The 17,376-nt window shown below is 37.0% G+C and overlaps 2 protein-coding genes across 8 annotated transcripts in view; one reads left to right on the top strand and one right to left on the bottom strand.

Annotated features, from left to right (window-relative positions):
* The window catches only part of TFEC (transcription factor EC), a 688,992-nt gene that overhangs the window by 93,313 nt on the left and 578,303 nt on the right, over window positions 1–17,376 (top strand). The gene's annotated exons all lie outside the window — the stretch shown is intronic.
* The window catches only part of CAV1 (caveolin 1), a 32,880-nt gene continuing 24,894 nt past the window's right edge, over window positions 9,391–17,376 (bottom strand). For all 4 annotated transcript variants that reach the window (XM_082472417.1, XM_082472416.1, XM_082472418.1 and 1 more), the window contains exon 3: window positions 9,391–11,613. In XM_082472417.1, the coding sequence (XP_082328543.1) occupies window positions 11,272–11,613 (342 nt within the window). In that variant the 3' untranslated portion in view covers window positions 9,391–11,271. The remainder of the gene's footprint in view (window positions 11,614–17,376) is intronic.

Below are 17,376 nucleotides of genomic sequence, written 5' to 3'. Positions count from 1 at the left end.
AAACTTTCTAGGAAACCTTGAGTAAACTATTTAACCCCTCTGAGCTTCTGTTTTCTGATCTTGAAAACAGAGCAGTGGCATCCAGTTGACTTAGATAAGGCCACATAAGCCATAGGGTTGTTGTTAGGAATATTTGTAAAATGCTTAGCATACTGCTTCGCCTAAGGTATGTGCTCAATAAATGAAACCTATTTTTATTTTGAGGGCAATAGGAAAGGCAATGAAGAAAAGGACAAAATCACAGTGAAAATGCAAAGTCAGTGTCAAGCCAAATTATATCCATCAATATGAACATTGTGCTGTGTATTTCACAGAGTGCTTACTTGTGTTATACAGTTGACAGAAATTTCTTTTAGAGTTGGCGGGTAACTAAATCTCACCTTTTCCAAGAGTTCATGCAATGTGATGAAGAGCTTAAGAAATATCCTCTCAAAAAGGACTTTGACTAATGCCTGGGATAGTTATTATCTCATTAATAGTTAGCATGATATTAATACAAGTGAAGTAGAGGAGTAGGTTTCTTTGTTGCCCATCCATAGAGTGGCTCAGACTGGCAGCTGTTACCTTTTTTTAATGACTGCCTTCTTCCTGCTGCAAGTACCCCACCCTTTATGCCAGTTTCCACATGTTTTTCACTTGTTCTGTTAAAGTACTAGGTAGATTATAGTTTTTTCCCTTTGACATATAAATTACTCAACTTTCTATAGCATCAAATCTGTCACTCCAGTTGATTTTATTCATTTTCCCATATCTAACTCTTCCCACTCCTCTCTCATCACAATAATAAAATTCCTCTTCCTTACTTGTAACTTTCTAGCTCTGTAGAAGTTTGAGTGACTCAGCACAGAGTGGAGTTGATGAAGCCAACAGCTGCTGGAAAATCATCTTTTTCCTTAATAGCTGTATCAACATGTGTTTGCCATTATTCAAGTAAGAAAAAATGTATATATCAAATATCCATGGTAGTTCTTGCTAAAATTTTCATAGGGGAAACTCATGTTTTGACATATCAGAGTGTTCAAATGGGTACAATAGAGAAAGTTTCAATGGGGGAACAAAATCATGGAGAAAAGAATGAAGTTGGGGAAGAAAAACAAATGGCAAGTATGTTGTTGATAATGCTATAATTTATTTCACAATGGGTTAGGTGACCTTCTTCATGACACTATTAGCAGTAAAGCAGAAACTTGGCACTTCATGCCTTCGTAGTCTCCATCATCCATCCATCCAGCAATCTATCCATCTAACAAATACTAATTGAATGTCTATTATGGTAAAAATCTCTGAGTTTGTATCCTAAGGGAGGTAAAGACAAAAAATTATAAACTGACAAATAAAATAATTTCTCAATATTATGTGCAGTGAAGGAAATAGGCAAGAGGCTAAGATACAGACTAACAAGGGAGGACTTGCTTCAGATAGGGAAGACATGGAAGACCTCTCTGAGGAGTGATATTGAGGCTGAGACTTAAAGGATGAGAAGGAGGTAGCAAAGTAGAGAGGAAGGTATAAGAGCAGTCCAGTTTGATTGAACAGCTATGCAAAGTCCTGTGACCAGATGGGACTTAAAATGTTCTTGAGAATGAAAGATCAGTGTGTCTGGAGGACAGGTAGTAAGGTGGTGGTGGTATGAGCTAAGATGGAAGAGACAGGTAGGGTCTGGGTCATGTAAGACTCTGTAGGCCTTGGTAAAGGGATTAGATTTTATGATGAATACAATAAGAAGCTACTGGAGGGTTTTAAGCTGTGTGTGTTTGTACATATGTGTGACAGTTTGTGTTGCTGTATAGTAAAATGACCAAGTGAGTTAGATTAGGGGGCAAGAGTGGAAACAGAAAAACTAGCTAGGATAGTTCAGGATTTAAATGATGGTTGCTTACACGGAGGTAGTGACAGCGGAGATGAGGCAAGAGTTTAAAAGCACTGGAGGTGGAACTGACAGAATCCTATGAGTTAATGATAAAAGAGAAACCATCCTAAGAAAAAATTGCTCAATGACATATAAGTGATATCATATGATATTTGACTTTCTCTGTCTGACTTCACTTAGTATGATAATCTCTAGGTCCATCCATGTTGCTGCAAATGGCATTATTTCATTCTTTTTTTTTGGACACAGCAGTGAATTTATTTATTTAAAAAATTTTTATTTTATATTGGAGTATAGTTGATTAACAATGTGTTAGTTTCAGGTGTACAGCAAAGTGATTCACTTATACATAGACAAGTATCTATTCTTTTTCAAATTATTTTCCCATTTAAGTTGTTACAGAATATTGAGCAGAGTTCCCTGTGCTATACAGTAGGTCCTGGTTGGTTGTCTATATATTTTAAATAGAGCAATGTGTACATGTCAATATGGCTGAGTAATATTCCATTGTATATATATACCACATCTTCTTTACCCATTTATCTTTTAGTGGACATTTAGGTTGCTTCCATATCTTGGTAATTGGAAATAATGCTACTATGAAGATTGGGGATTGTGTTTCTTTTCGAGTTACTGTTTTTGGTTTTTTTTTGGATATATACCCAGGAGTGGGATTGCTGGATCATATGGTAGTTCTATTTTTAGTTTTTTGAGAAAGCTCCATACAGTTTTCTACAGTGGTTGCACCAATTTACATTTCCACCAACAGTGTAGGAGGGTTCCCTTTTCTCCATATCCTCTCCAACATTTGTTATTTGTGTTCTTTTTGATGATAGCCATTCTGACAGATGTGATGTGATATCTCATTATGGTTTTGATTTGCATTTCCTAATGCTATTGATTGGTGATGTTGAGCACCTTTTCATGTGCCTGTTGGCATCGGCATTTCCTCTTTGGAAAAATGTCTATTCAGATCTTCTGCCCATTTTTCAATCAAGTTGTTTATTTTTTTGATGTTGAGTTGTATGAGCTGTTTATATATTTTGGATATTAACCCCTTATCAGTCATATCATTTGCAAATATTTTCTCCCATTCAGTATGCTGTCTTTTTGTTTTGTCGATGGTTTCCTTTGCTGTACAAAAGCTTTTCTTTAAAGTCACTACACTGATTATTCTTGAATAACTTTGGCATAACTTTGGCCAAGATCTGACATGCTGCCATGGTCAAAAACATGTCTCCACACTGCATACTAGAAATGGATTTGCTGGGTAAAAACAAATGCCAGCCTGGGTTACTAAATAATCAGCCTCAGTGCTTGCTTGAGAGCCCAGCAAAGGGAGGGACTCTGTTAACAACATGAAAGGAGTTTCAGGGGGAGAGAAATTAGGAGAAGATCCCTTTGCAAAATTTATTTTGGAAGCTGTGATGGTTAATTTTATGTGTCAGCTTGACTGGAGTACCCAGATATTTGGTCAAACATTATTCTGGGTGTTTTCATAAGGATGTTCTTGGATGAGATTAACATTTAAATTGGTAGACTGGGAGAGCAGACAGCAGAAGCAGTAATAACTACAGTCCTGCAGCCTGTGGAACAAAAACCACATCCACAGAAAGACAAGATGAAAAGGCGGAAGGCTATGTACCAGATGAAGGAAAAAGATAAAACCCCAGAAAAACAACTAAATGAAATGGAGATAGGTAGTCTTCCAGAAAAAGAATTCAGAATAATGATAGTGAAGATGATCCAGGACCTCGGAAAAAGAATGGAGGCAAAGATCGAGAAGATGCAAGAAATGTTTAACAAAGATCTAGAAGAATTAAAGAACAAACAAACAGAGATGAACAGTACAGTAACTGAAATGAAAACTACACTAGAAGGAATCAATAGCAGAATAACTGAGGCAGAAGAACGGATAAGTGACCTGGAAGACAGAATGGTGGAATTCACTGCTGCAGAACAGAATAAAGAAAAAAGAATGAAAAGAAATGAAGACAGCCTAAGAAACCTCTGGGAAGACATTAAATGCAACAATATTCACATTATAGGGGTCCCAGAAGGAGAAGAGAGAGAGAAAGGACCCGAGAAAATATTTGAAGAGATTATAGTCGAAAACTTCCCTAACATGGGAAAGGAAATAGCCACCCAAGTCCAGGAAATGCAGAGAGTCCCATACAGGATAAACCCAAGGAGGAACACGCTGAGACACATAGTAATCAAATTGGCAAAAATTAAAGACAAAGGAAAATTATTGAAAGCAACAAGGGAAAAACAATAAATAACACACAAGGGAATTCCCATAAGGTTAACAGCTGATTTCTCAGCAGAAACTGTACAAGCCAGAAGGGAGTGGCATGATATACTTAAAGTGATGAAAGGGAAGAACCTACAACCAAGATTACTCTACCCAGCAAGGATCTCATTCAGATTCGATGGAGAAATCAAAAGCTTTACAGACAAGTAAAAGCTAAGAGAATTCAGCACCACCAAACCAGCTTTACAACAAATGCTAAAGGAACTTCTCTAAGTGGGAAACACAAGAGAAGAAAAGGACCTACAAAAACAAACCCAAAACAATTAAGAAAATGGTAATAGGAACATACATATCAATAATTACCTTAAACGTAAATGGATTAAATGCTCCAACCAAAAGACACAGGCTTGCTGAATGGATACAAAAACAAGACCCATATATATGCTGTCTACAAGAGACCCACTTCAGACCTAGGAACACATACAGACTGAAAGTGAGGGGATGGAAAAAGATATTCCATGCAAATGGAAATCAAAAGAAAGCTGGAGTAACAATACTCATATCAGGTAAAATAAACTTTAAAGTAATGTTACAAGAGACAAGGAAGGACACTACATAATGATCAAGGGATCAATCCAAGAAGAAGATATAACAATTATAAATATATATGCACCTAACATAGGAACACCTCAATACATAAGGCAACTGCTAACAGCTCTAAAAGAGGAAATCAACAGTAACACAATAATAGTGGGGGACTTTAACACCTCACTTACACTGATGGACAGATCATCCAAACAGAAAATTAATAAGAAAACACAAGCTTTAAATGACACAATAGACCAGATAGATTTAATTGATATTTATAGGACATTCCATTCAAAAACAGCAGATTGCACTTTCTTCTCCAGTGCGCACAGAACATTCTCCAGGATAGATCACATCTTGGGTCACAAATCAAGCCTCAGTAAAGTTAAGAAAATTGAAATCATATTAAGCATCTTTTCTGACCACAACACTATGAGATTAGAAATGAATTACAGGGAAAAAAAGTAAAAAACACAAACACATGGAGGCTAAACAATACGTTACTAAATAACCAAGAGATCACTGAAGAAATCAAAGAGGAAATAAAAAAATACCTAGAGACAAATGACAATGAAAACACAACGATCCAAAACCTATGGGATGCAGCAAAAGCAGTTCTAAGAGGGAAGTTTATAGCTATACAAGCCTACCTCAAGAAACAAGAAAATTCTCAAAAAACAATCTAACATTACACCTAAAGGAACTAGAGAAAGAAGAACAAACAAAACCCAAAGTTAGCAGAAGGAAAGAAATCATAAAGATCAGAGCAGAAATAAATGAAATAGAAACAAAGAAAACAATAGCAAAGATCAATAGAACTAAAAGTTGGTTCTTTGAGAAGATAAACAAAATTGATAAACCATTAGCCAGACTCATCAAGAAAAAGAGGGAGAAAACTCAAATCAATAAAATTAGAAATGAAAAAGGAGAAGTTACAACAGACACTGCAGAAATACAAAGCATCCTAAGAGATTACTACAAGCAACTCTATGCCAATAAAATGGACAACCTGGAAGAAATGGACAAATTCTTAGAAAGGTATAATCTTCCAAGACTGAACCAGGAAGAAATAGAAAATATGAACAGACCAATCACAAGTAGTGAAATTGAAACTCTGATTAAAAATCTTGCAACAAACAAAAGTCCAGGACCAGATGGCTTCACAGGTGAATTCTATCAAACATTTAGAGAAGAGCTAACACCCATCCTTCTCAAACTCTTCCAAAAAGTTGCAGAGGAGGGAAAACTCCCAAACTCATTCTATGAGGCCACCATCACCCTGATACTAAAAACAGACAAAGATACTACAAAAAAAGAAAATTACAGACCAATATCACTGATGAATATAGATGCAAAAATCCTCAACAAAATACTAGCAAATAGGATCCAACAACATATTGAAAGGATTAAACACCATGATCAAGTGGGATTTATCCCAGAGATGCAAGGATTCTTCAGTATACGCAAATCAATCAATAGGATACACCATATTAACAAATTGAAGAATTAAAAACCATATGACCATCTCAATAGATGCAGACAAAGCTTTTGACAGAATTCAACACCCATTTATGATAAAAACTCTCCAGAAAGTGGGCATACAGGGAACCTACTTCAACATAATAAAGGCCATGTACGACAAACCCACAGCAAACATCATTCTCAAAGGTGAAAAACTGAAAGCATTTCCTCTAAGGTCAGGAACAAGACAAAGAAGTCCACTCTCACCATTATTCAACATAGTTTTGGAAGTTTTAGCCACAGCAATCAGAGAAGAAAAAGAAATAAAAGGAATGCAAATTGGAAAAGAAGAAGTAAAACTGTCACTGTTTGCAGATGACATGATACTATACACAGAGAATCCTAAAGATGCCACCAGAAAACTACTAAAGCTAATCAATGAATTTGGTAAAGTTGCAGGATACAAAATTAATGCACAGAAATCTCTTGCATTCTTATACACTAATGATGAAAAATCTGAAAGAGAAATTAAGGAAACACTCCCATTTACCATTGCAACAAAAAGAATAAAATACCTAGGAATAAACCTACCTAGGGAGAAAAAAGACCTGTATGCAGAAAACTATAAGACACTGATGAAAGAAATTAAAGATGGTACCAACAGATGGAGAGATATACCATGTTCTTGGACTGGAAGAATCAATATTGTGAAAATGACTATACTACCCAAAGCAATCTACAGATTCAATGCAATCCCTATCAAATTACCAATGGCATTTTTACAGAACTAGAACAAAAAGTCTTAAAATTTGTATGGAGACACAAAAGACCCCGAATAGCCAAAGCCGTCTTGAGGGAAAAAACGGAGCTGGAGGAATCAGACTCCCTGACTTCAGACTATATTACAAAGCTACAGTAATCAAGACAATATGGTACTGGCCCAGAAACAGAAATATAGATCAATGGAACAGGAGAGAAAGCCCAGAGATAAACCCATGCACCTATGGGCAACTAATCTGTGACAAAGGAGGCAAGGATATACAATGGTGGAAAGACAGTCTCTTCAATAAGTGTTGCTGGGAAAACTGGACAGCTACATGTAAAAGAATGAAATTAGAACACTCCCTAACACCGTACACAAAAAAAACTCCAAATGGATTAGAGACCTAAATGTAAGACTGCGCACTATAAAACTCTTAGAGGAAAACATAGGAAGAACACTCTTTGACATAAATCACAGCAGGATATCTTTTGATCCACCTCCTAGAGTCATGGAAATAAAAACAAAAATAAACAAATGGGACCTAATGAAATTTAAAAGCTTTTGCATAGCAAAGGAAACCATAAACCAGATGAAAAGACAACCCTCAGAATGGGAGAAAATATTTGCAAGTGAATCATCGGACAAAGGATTAATTTCCAAAATATATAAACAGCTCATGCGGCTCAATATTAAAAAAAACAAACAACCCAATCCAAAAATGGGCAGAAGACCTAAACAGACATTTCTCCAAAGAAGACATCCAGATGGCCAAGAAGCACGTGAAAAGCTGCTCACCATCACTAATTATTAGAGAAATGCAAATCAAAACTACAATGAGGTATCACCTCACACCAGTTAGAATGGGCATCATCAGAAAATCTACAAACACCAAATGCTGCAGAGGGTGTGGAGAAAAGGGAACCCTCTTGCACTGTTGGTGGGAAAGTAAATTGATACAGCCACTATGGAGAACAGTATGGAGGTTCCTTAAAGAACTGAAAATAGAATTACCATATGACCCAGCTATCCCACTACTGGGCATATACCCAGAGAAAGCCATAATTCCAAAAGACACATGCACCCCAATGTTCACTGCAGCACTATTTACAATAGCCAGGTCATGGAAGCAACCTCAATGCCCATCAACAGACAAATAGATAAAGAAGTTGTGGGACATATATACAGTGGAATATTACTCAGCCATAAAAAGGAACGAAATTGGGTCATTTGTAGATACGTGGATGGATCTAGAGACTGTCATACAGAGTGAAGTAAGTCAGAAAGAGAAAAAAAAGTATCGTATATTAACGCATATATGTGGAACCTAGAAAATGGTACAGATAAACTGGTTTGCCAAGCAGAAATTGAGACACAGAAGTAGAGAAAAAACATATCGACACCAAGAGGGGAAAGCGGCAGGAGGTGAGGCTTGTGGTGTGATGAATTGGGAGATTGGGATTGACATGTATACACTGATGTGTATAAAATGGATGACTAAGAAGGAAAAAAAAACATAAAAAAAATAAATAAATTGGTAGACTGAGTAAAGCAGATTGCCCTCTCTAATGTGGGTGGGCCTCATCCAATCAGTTGAAGGACTGAACAGAACAGAAAGACTGATCCTTTCCTGAGTAAGAGAGAATTCCTCCTGCCTGACTTCTTTTGAACTGGAACATTGGTTTTGTCCTGCCTTTGAACTCAAAGTGAAACATCAGCTTTTCCTGGGTCTCAGCCTGCCAGCTTTTGGTCTAGAACTACACCATCAGTTCTACTGAGTCTCCAGCTTGTTGACTTACCCTGCAGACCTTGAGACTTTTTAGTTTCCTTAACTTGTATGGACCAGTTTCTTACTCCTTGATCTCTCTCTCTTTCTCTATATGTAGTTTCCTAATATATTCATATATGTATATTTCATATTTGTATTTCCTATTGGTTCTGTTTCTGTGGAGCACCCTGACTAATACAGAAGCTCTTAATGTAAACTTAGCCAAGGCCAAAATAAATTATTTCTGAAGTGTGCATCTTAAGAAATTCCAGTTAAGAAATGGCAAAAATTCAAAGCAAACCCCCCTCCCTGAATGTATCATTTATCAAGGAGAAAGTTAATATCTATCACATAAAGTTGTTGGGAGCTCAAATTAGATGACATAAAACAAAACATTGAGTAAACTGCTAAACAAATATTTCTTATTAATTATAACTTTCACCTGAAGTAACTCATGAATGTTGATGGCCTTAGAAGAAAGAGCCCAACTAAATGACTTTGTAATAGTTGAAAAGTGGAAGACCACCACCCCCAAAAACATACTACAAATATGTACACACACCATGAATATGCTCATTACACACACACACACACACACACACACACACACACACACACACACATACACACACACCCCACAGAAGTCAACACATACAGACCTGTTTTGAGGAAAAATAATAAAGCTGACAAACTGTTAAACATTTTTATTGTGCAGACTTATAACTTTACAGGACATGCAGGATAAAAAAGTGTAAAATATCAGTAAGCATATAAAATTTCAGCAGTCTTTTGGACCAGCCCTTGATTTGTACAAGGGACTAAGCATCTATATAGAACAGACATGTCTTGGGATACACAGTTTACAGATTGAATCACAAAGCAATTTCCCAAGTGATTTTCCTCATATAAAGATAAAAAATATCTTTGCACTTAAAAATTATTCAGTATAGTACATTTTCAGTTATGTACACAGTTTAAAAGTAAAACTATGTCCATGCCAGTGTCTGTTTTAAATGCAAAAAACCTAAGTAGGTAACAGGTTGGCAATTAAAGTGTCAGGAAAACTGGAAGAGGCCAAAAAACAAACAAACAAACAAAAAAAACAAGCAGAATTCCAACAGGTGTATGGAAATAAAAATAAACGCATAACTGAAGGTTAAAAATAAAGTCCCCCTGGGAAGAATCTTAATATGAGCAGGAGGAATAAAAAGCTTTTGGATGTACCAGGCAGCTTTCTGTATGACTCAGGTTTACAGGTAAAATTCCTCAGTTTGAGTTCAGAAGAATTTGAATTTATTCCAGCAAAATTACCTCAATCTTTTATTACTGCCTCCTCCCCCATCTTCTCTCTGAGCAAAGTGATGCTTGGATTAGGTCCAAAGCTCCTGGCAGGGGGAGGGGCCATGTGTCACAGCATTACAGACAGTTGCAAGTGCTTTACTTTGAAGGGGTCACATTTGCAACAACTCTGACAGTCTCACACAATGGCCTCCATTTTATGAGCCCTTCCCCGGAGGCCCACTGATCAGCTGAAAAGGGAACACAATGTTCAGCCACTAAACCACCCCAGTGATGGATTAGTTTGGAGTCAGGAAAGCGTGATTATTCTTGAAAATAAACGAAGCTGAATAGACATGCTGACCTCATTCAGCTGGTGAGAGACAGGGAAAGTTGGCTTCTACTCCTGCTAGCCCAGAGAGGGCTTGGCCCCATTTATCCACCTTAATTCGTTTAATGGGGCTGATGTGGACCATACTCGATATGGGTAAAGATGTTGTGTCATCAAGTGCAGACATGAACTTCATCTGATTCTGTATTTCAGAGTCAGAAACAAGTGTGAAGAACTAGGTAATGGATTTTTCTAATTTTGGTCTTCAGGGAGGCTGCTGACCTAATGAAAGTTGATGAGGTGGACCCTATTTGAAAAGGAAAACCTGAAGAACAGGAAGGCACTTAGGTGTCATCATCTATATAACAAATATTCAGGCATAGAAAGTATCACAGGTTAAAATTTCAAGAGAGTAAGGCATTAGTCGGATCATGTGCAGATTATATTTTCTAACTTGATAAAGATCACTAGATTCCACTGGATCATTAAGGTGAATGGCAGCAATTCACTAACAGTTCAGAGGGAAGAGTTGGTTGAAAACTGCCCACATACCTGTACACTCAATGGCAATAGCCTTGAATTCTTCCCTTACCATAAAATGATCAACATTTTAGAATAGGCAGTTGAGGTTGTTAGTTCTTTTTTTTCTTTTTTCCTCCTCAGTTCTTCATATTTCTCTCAAATTATCTTTCAACGATAGGTTCATATCTCAGCCAATAAAACAATGATCCAAATGTAAGGAAAATATTTTAAATGGGTTTTAAAAATTCATAACACCCCAAAAATAGAAGAAATAGCTCAGAAGAGACAAATAATAGTTATGAAAACTGAGTGATTTCTTTGCTCTGAACCAAGAAAATTCATTCATATATGTTGCTAGCAACTTGAAACTTGAAATTGGCACCAAGAAAATTAAAAGGGAAAAAAAGAATCGGATATACTTCTATCCTTGAAATGTCATTTATATTTCTTTCTGTGTGTTGATGTGGATATTGCTGAATATTTTGCCAATAGACTCAAATAGCGGGTCACAGAAGGCGTGGACGTAGATGGAATAGACACGGCTGATGCACTGAATCTCAATCAAGAAACTCTTAATGCACGGTACAACTGCCCAGATGTGCAGAAAAGAGAGAATGGCAAAGTAAATGCCCCAGATGAGTGCCATTGGGATGCCGAAGAGGACAGACAGCAAACGGTAAAACCAGTACTTCGTCACAGTGAAGGTGGTGAAGCTGGCCTTCCAGATGCCATCGAAACTGTGTGTCCCTTCTGGTTCTGCAATCACATCTTCAAAATCAATCTAAAAGGAAGAAGTGACAGAACATGAGCATGAAATAGAAGAAAAAAAGAAAAAAAAAACCATTTCTGAGTATGCATAAATATATATTAGCTTTTATGTACAGGTTCTGTGTAAGATGCTAAAAGGCACCCAGCAGCATAAGCCTCGCTTGGAATTTGTAGGAAATTCAGAGATTTGGGCCTCACAAAAATCCCTAGGAGTGGCATCAAGGAGATTTTCTAACATGTCCTCCAGGTGCTTCTTTGCTGTGTGAAAGGTTGAAAACTGCTGCTCTGAGGGAAACTAAATGGATATGATAAAATTCCTGCCTTCAAGTAAAACCCAGCAACATGGATAAGTATACATGGCACTCAATAAAATGTAAATGACATGACCTAAGTTAATTGACTCCAAGACAACTACACACACAATGTTAAGGGGTAGTTAGTTCATAACTGATTATCAACTCTTCAAACACTCAACTGGTAGAATATCTTCAGGAAATTAGATCATTGTGAGCTCTGAGGATTCAAGAAGTCTTCATGGGGTGGTGGGACTTGAGCAGGGATTGGAAAATGGGGTATGATTTGGAAAGGAAGGAAGAAGGGATCTTGAAAATGCAGTGAGCAAGGCCCCAGGAACAAGGAAGGATGATACAGTGAGTGTCACAGGCAAATAGACCTGTGTGGCCACGGCTGGAAAGATGGGTTGAGGCCAGATTCAATTTTATTTTATATACAGTGGGGGTCTTTGAAGATGTTGGAGCAGAGGAATGCAGCCACAATCAATGCAGTCATTTATCAACATGAATTTGATATCAGTGTCCAGCCTGAGAAAAAAGGAAAAGAGACTCAAGGCAGAGAGATTCTTGCTGTATCCCAAGTTTGAGATGGTAGGGCCAAAACTGGAATAGGCCATGAAAAAGAAAAAAGAAAAGAATAAATAATGAATTTCAGGATGTTAAAGGAAGAATCCACAGGACTTAATTACTTCAAGGATAGGGAGAGAGAAAAGCCTAAGATGAGTTTTGAGCTTTGAGCTTTGAGCTTCAGGTTTTCCTGCTAGAGAGAGCAGAGGTGACATTAAAAGCAAGAAGAAAATTAGGAAGGCAGTTAAGAAAATGTTAAGAGAGAACTTAATTTTTGAATTGAACAAACAGTAAGGTTTTGAATAAGGACAGATGCAAACATCAGTGGTCCACACCTGTACTAGTCCCTTTTGGTGGCCACTAGGAAGTAATCAAATGAGTTTGCAGTCACGTAGCACTTAACAGTTACCAAGTGCTTCTACATGCGTTGTCTCCATGTGATCTGGGGTTTCAAACAAATCTGGGAAGGTAGGTTGTCATTTTACAAAAGAAGATACTTAGGTTTAGAGAGGTGAAGGTGACTTGCTAAAGTCAAACACAAAGCAATGGTGGGGACAGAATGCAAACTTGGCCCCTTTCCCAAATAGCATTCTCTCCCACAGTATGTGTTCACTTAAGCAATTAATTCCCAGGAGGTTTTATCCCTCTGGAAGGATTATATAGACTAAACTGAAGCATAGGGTAAAAAAATTACCACCAAAAGAATAGGACAGAGCCAGCTTAACTGCTTGGTGGTGGCAGCTATATGAAGGGATCTAATGTAGTTTGAAATCCAAACAAGTTGATGACTGCTAGCAGCAATCCAGCTAATCTCAGGATTAGGGAACAAGGACTTGGGTGACTCCATGGAGCCTCTCAGTGCCAAGGAGCCACTTTTGATTCAACACAATAAAACCTCTTATGTAAAAAGTACATAATACTTACCAATAGTTAAGGTTTATTTTCTAGAACATTCTGTTTCTTGATCTGTTGTCCAATGTCCTTAAGAATATGTAATATATAAAAATGGTATGTCCACAATTATCTAAATGAAGTTAAGTAAATTTATTGTTGTTCTAATGTTTTCTTCATTTAGATCTAGACTCAGAAGTAAACATTTACTTGTGTGTTTTCAAAGGCTGTTCTAAATATGCGGCAAGTCAGATCAGTCCTTTAATGAAGTTTCTGTGCAGTTTACTTGTCTACTGTGCGGTTTTGCTTGGATAATGCATTTTCCTAGAGCTATTAAAAATAAAGCCCTGCTGTTTTCCTTCATTCAACTGAAAGGTACCCAAAGAATTTTATTTTTTAAAGATGACCTTATTTTGTAAGAGGATTTGGTGAAGTCAGAATGAATGCACTAGAGCAGGTGTTCTTAATCTGAGTCAAAGGATGGGCAGTGTTGGTCCATGAATGCCCTGAAGTGGGTGCATACATTTTGAGTGTACAATAGAAAAGGGTCCATTGCTTTTTATTAGAAAATAGTCTATTACCAAAGAAGGCTGGTAAGCACTTTATGGGAACAGAGGATTCCTATCTCTTTACAGAACAGAATTTAAGCACGTCTGCCTAGAGATTCTTTTCCAAGGGAATGGATAGTTACTGACATTTGTTGATTGACTATCATGATCAAACACTGTTCTCATTTAACTTACAGCAACTCTGTAATTTATTATTCCCATTTCATAGAAAAATGTAAGGTTTAATAAGTTGTCCAGGTAAATAAGAGGTGGATTTGAATTTCTAATCTGGTTTGAAAGATACTGACTCTTTCTTCAGTACCACATTGCTTAAAAAAATATTTTTCAAATTTTCTCTAAGACGATTATAGTATTTCATAATTAAAAGGTACATTAACAAAAAAGAGTTTACTGAATTTAACCCTCTGGTAACTGTAAGAATTCCCACAGTGTGGTCTCTGAGGACCGTGTTACGATGAGGTCATACACATATATACACAATTGGTCCTTAGTGAAGATCTATGAACATATGCATGTGTGTAAGATTTCTCAATGATAAGTTAATTTTTCTAAACATAAATGCTTTTTTCAATGAACATTTTGGAAATTCTTAAGCTTTATTTTAACTTGCTTTGATTATTTCAAAGCAAGTTCAGTGCTTTTTTAGTGCTTTCCAGAAACTGCAGTGAGCATGATTTACTTATCGTCAAATATCCAGGTAAATTTAGAGCAGGTCTCCAGGGGTGGACAGCAACATGACAAAACTAACATGTTATATAAATATATTCAGTTAGTTGCTGCTTTAGTCTTAAAAACTTTAAGTGGCTTAAAATAATATTAAAAGTAGAGCCAATTAGATGCAGCTGAGAAAAAAAAATAAGGCAGGTTAAGGAAACACAATGAAGCCAGAAATAATGTTTAGTTTCTCTCCACCTCCATTTCTGCAGCAGTAATAGTAATAGGCTTTTGTGAGGAGATCATGAGAAAATTTATGCAAAGTGCTTAGCATGGGGATAGAGCATTGCAATACAGTAAATGCTTAATAAACGGCATTAAAAAATTACTTGCTCTGGGTGACTAAGCTTTTTAATTGCAATAAGAGAAACTATCAGCTGCAAAGTATATGGTGGCTGTGAATTCAGACCTCATCAATGCTTCAAAAGAACTAACTTCCATCTGTTATCATCTTTACCACAACCCTCTGAGATGCATGCTCTTATTCTCATTTTACATATGAGGCTACTGTGGGAGGTTAAGAAATTACCCAAGGTCACAAGGATGATAAGTGGCAAAACTGGAACTTGTCTTACTCCAAGTTTGACCTTTTTTTGCTTATGTATCCCTAGGACTATAAGCTCTTCCAGTAGTCTTATTCGCTTAATTTTCAACCATATAGATATGCTTTCTAAAGCATTCACATTTTGATTATTAAAGGAATTACTCTTGTTAATGTTTCCATTTTAAGTTAGGACATCTAGTAACTAGGATGTTTTGCATTTTTGGTACTGATTGAATTTCCATGGCCCTGAACATTATGTTCTCACAATCCTGGGCACCTAGCCAAGGACTCTAATTGGCAGATAAGGAAACTGAGGCACGATTTAAATGGGCCAGACATTCTCAAGGTCCCAAGTGAATCAGTGGAAAGGCTGAAATTAGAACTGTAACTTCCTGATTCCCAGGCCTAGGTCCAGCCCTGCCCTCCACACAATATCCCTAGGAAGTTATATCTCACTCCCCGGGTCCCTTCTCTGCCTACCCCATTCATATCTCTAGGTCTCCTGTAAGTCTCTCATTGTCTTCTAAGACATAGACTTGAAATGTATCTCTGTGTGAGGTTAGGAGAAATGGTCTTTTCTCAACACTAATACAGACATTTCTGTACATTTATCTAGGGTGAAGAAAACTGGAGAGAATATTTTGAAAAATATCCTCATTGTACATTTTGATATGTATTCATAATGCACTGAACCCAACAAAGTTCTGTTAGTAATCAGTCATTCCATCTAAAGGTAGTTCACAATTCCATCAATCAAAGCGTAGTTGCTTTAGCAGATTCATAGGTATTTAAAGCTGAAGGGATCCTTAAAGAAAAGGAGTCCCATTTGAGATAGAGAAATCGATGGGCAAAGCTGTCAGATGACTGGATCAAGAATACTTTCCCACTTAATGGCAGGCACAGGATTGGAATTCAGACTTAGAAACTCTCCTAGGCTCTTCCACAGCTGTCTGCTGTCACCACACATCCTCAATCATCTGGATGCCACATTCCGTAGTCAATGTAAAAAGCAGCTAGACTTGTATGTGAATTTGAACATCATTGAATGAATGATGATGCCTGTTTCTGACAATCCCCAGTGTGCTCATCGTTCACATGCATCATTGGTTTGATTTATCCCTTATCAAAGCTGTCACTCTGGCATCCCATTCCCTCAGGGACATGCTCCTCTTATCCCTCTATAGGAGGGCAGGTCTTGCTCAGAGCAGAACTTTATCTGCTCACCTAGATTTGGAGCAGAACAGCAGTTAGAGATTTGCTTTTAAACAAACACAAAAACCAAGACATGCAGGTGCCATTTAGTTTCTTAGAATGGGATGCCTCAGATGAGGTTGAGCAGCTTCTCGAAGAACTGATTTTCTGTTCTGTAATCTATGGAACAAGTTGCGCCTCTGGTCCGAATCATTATGCAGACTGCAAGATCAAAGGCATAAATATGCTTCAGTGATATTTCTGTGTCTTAATAGATGCTTTATAAGGAGTCAACAGTTTATATAACTAGATTTTTATAAATGACATTAAATACTTTTGTGCAACATTGACTTATGATGCTATAATTTCAGAAACGTAAGTTAACAAAAATCTATCAGCAGATGTCAAGAAAAGCAATCTGTCCCATTGTGTTTTAATAATAGCTGGCTAATACAGTAAGTCTCAGAAGATTTCATCTTGTTAAATGTATGCAATGGAAATATTTAAAAAACGTTTTATATGTACACAGGATTAAAAAACCATGGGGTCATTCTTTGTCTCAAAATTTGGACATTTTACTTATGAATAAGGAATTTTCAAGAAGGAAACTTTAAGTATATTTGAGATTTAATAAGCAATGATGCTTGCCTCGTCTGTTTCTGTGGGAAAATATCTTTTTAGACTTTTGTGAAAATTGTGAAAAAATCACAAAATTGTGATTGTATTGGATATATGGAGCACATAAATAATAACAAACAAGATGTTTACAGAAGACTTGTGTTGCCTGCTCTAAATCCACAGTCCCACTTCTCTGCCAAGTGAATCTTCGTTTATTCAGGTCTTGGAAATAATTCTTATATCTCAGAGTTAAGTTATAGTTGGTTTAGACTTGCCAGGGTAATCTTAGTATCCTTGGTGAGTGGTCAGTTTAGAGTAGACATGTGACCCAATTCTGGCCAATGAGATCTAAGTGGGAGAACTCTAGCCAACAGCCACTGAAAAACTGA

The sequence above is a fragment of the Balaenoptera physalus genome (assembly GCF_965194825.1).
Source record: "Balaenoptera physalus genome assembly, chromosome: 8".
NCBI lineage: Eukaryota > Metazoa > Chordata > Mammalia > Artiodactyla > Balaenopteridae > Balaenoptera > Balaenoptera physalus.
The sequence above is the reverse complement of the archived record's forward strand: the minus strand, read 5'-3'. Positions and strand labels throughout refer to the sequence as shown.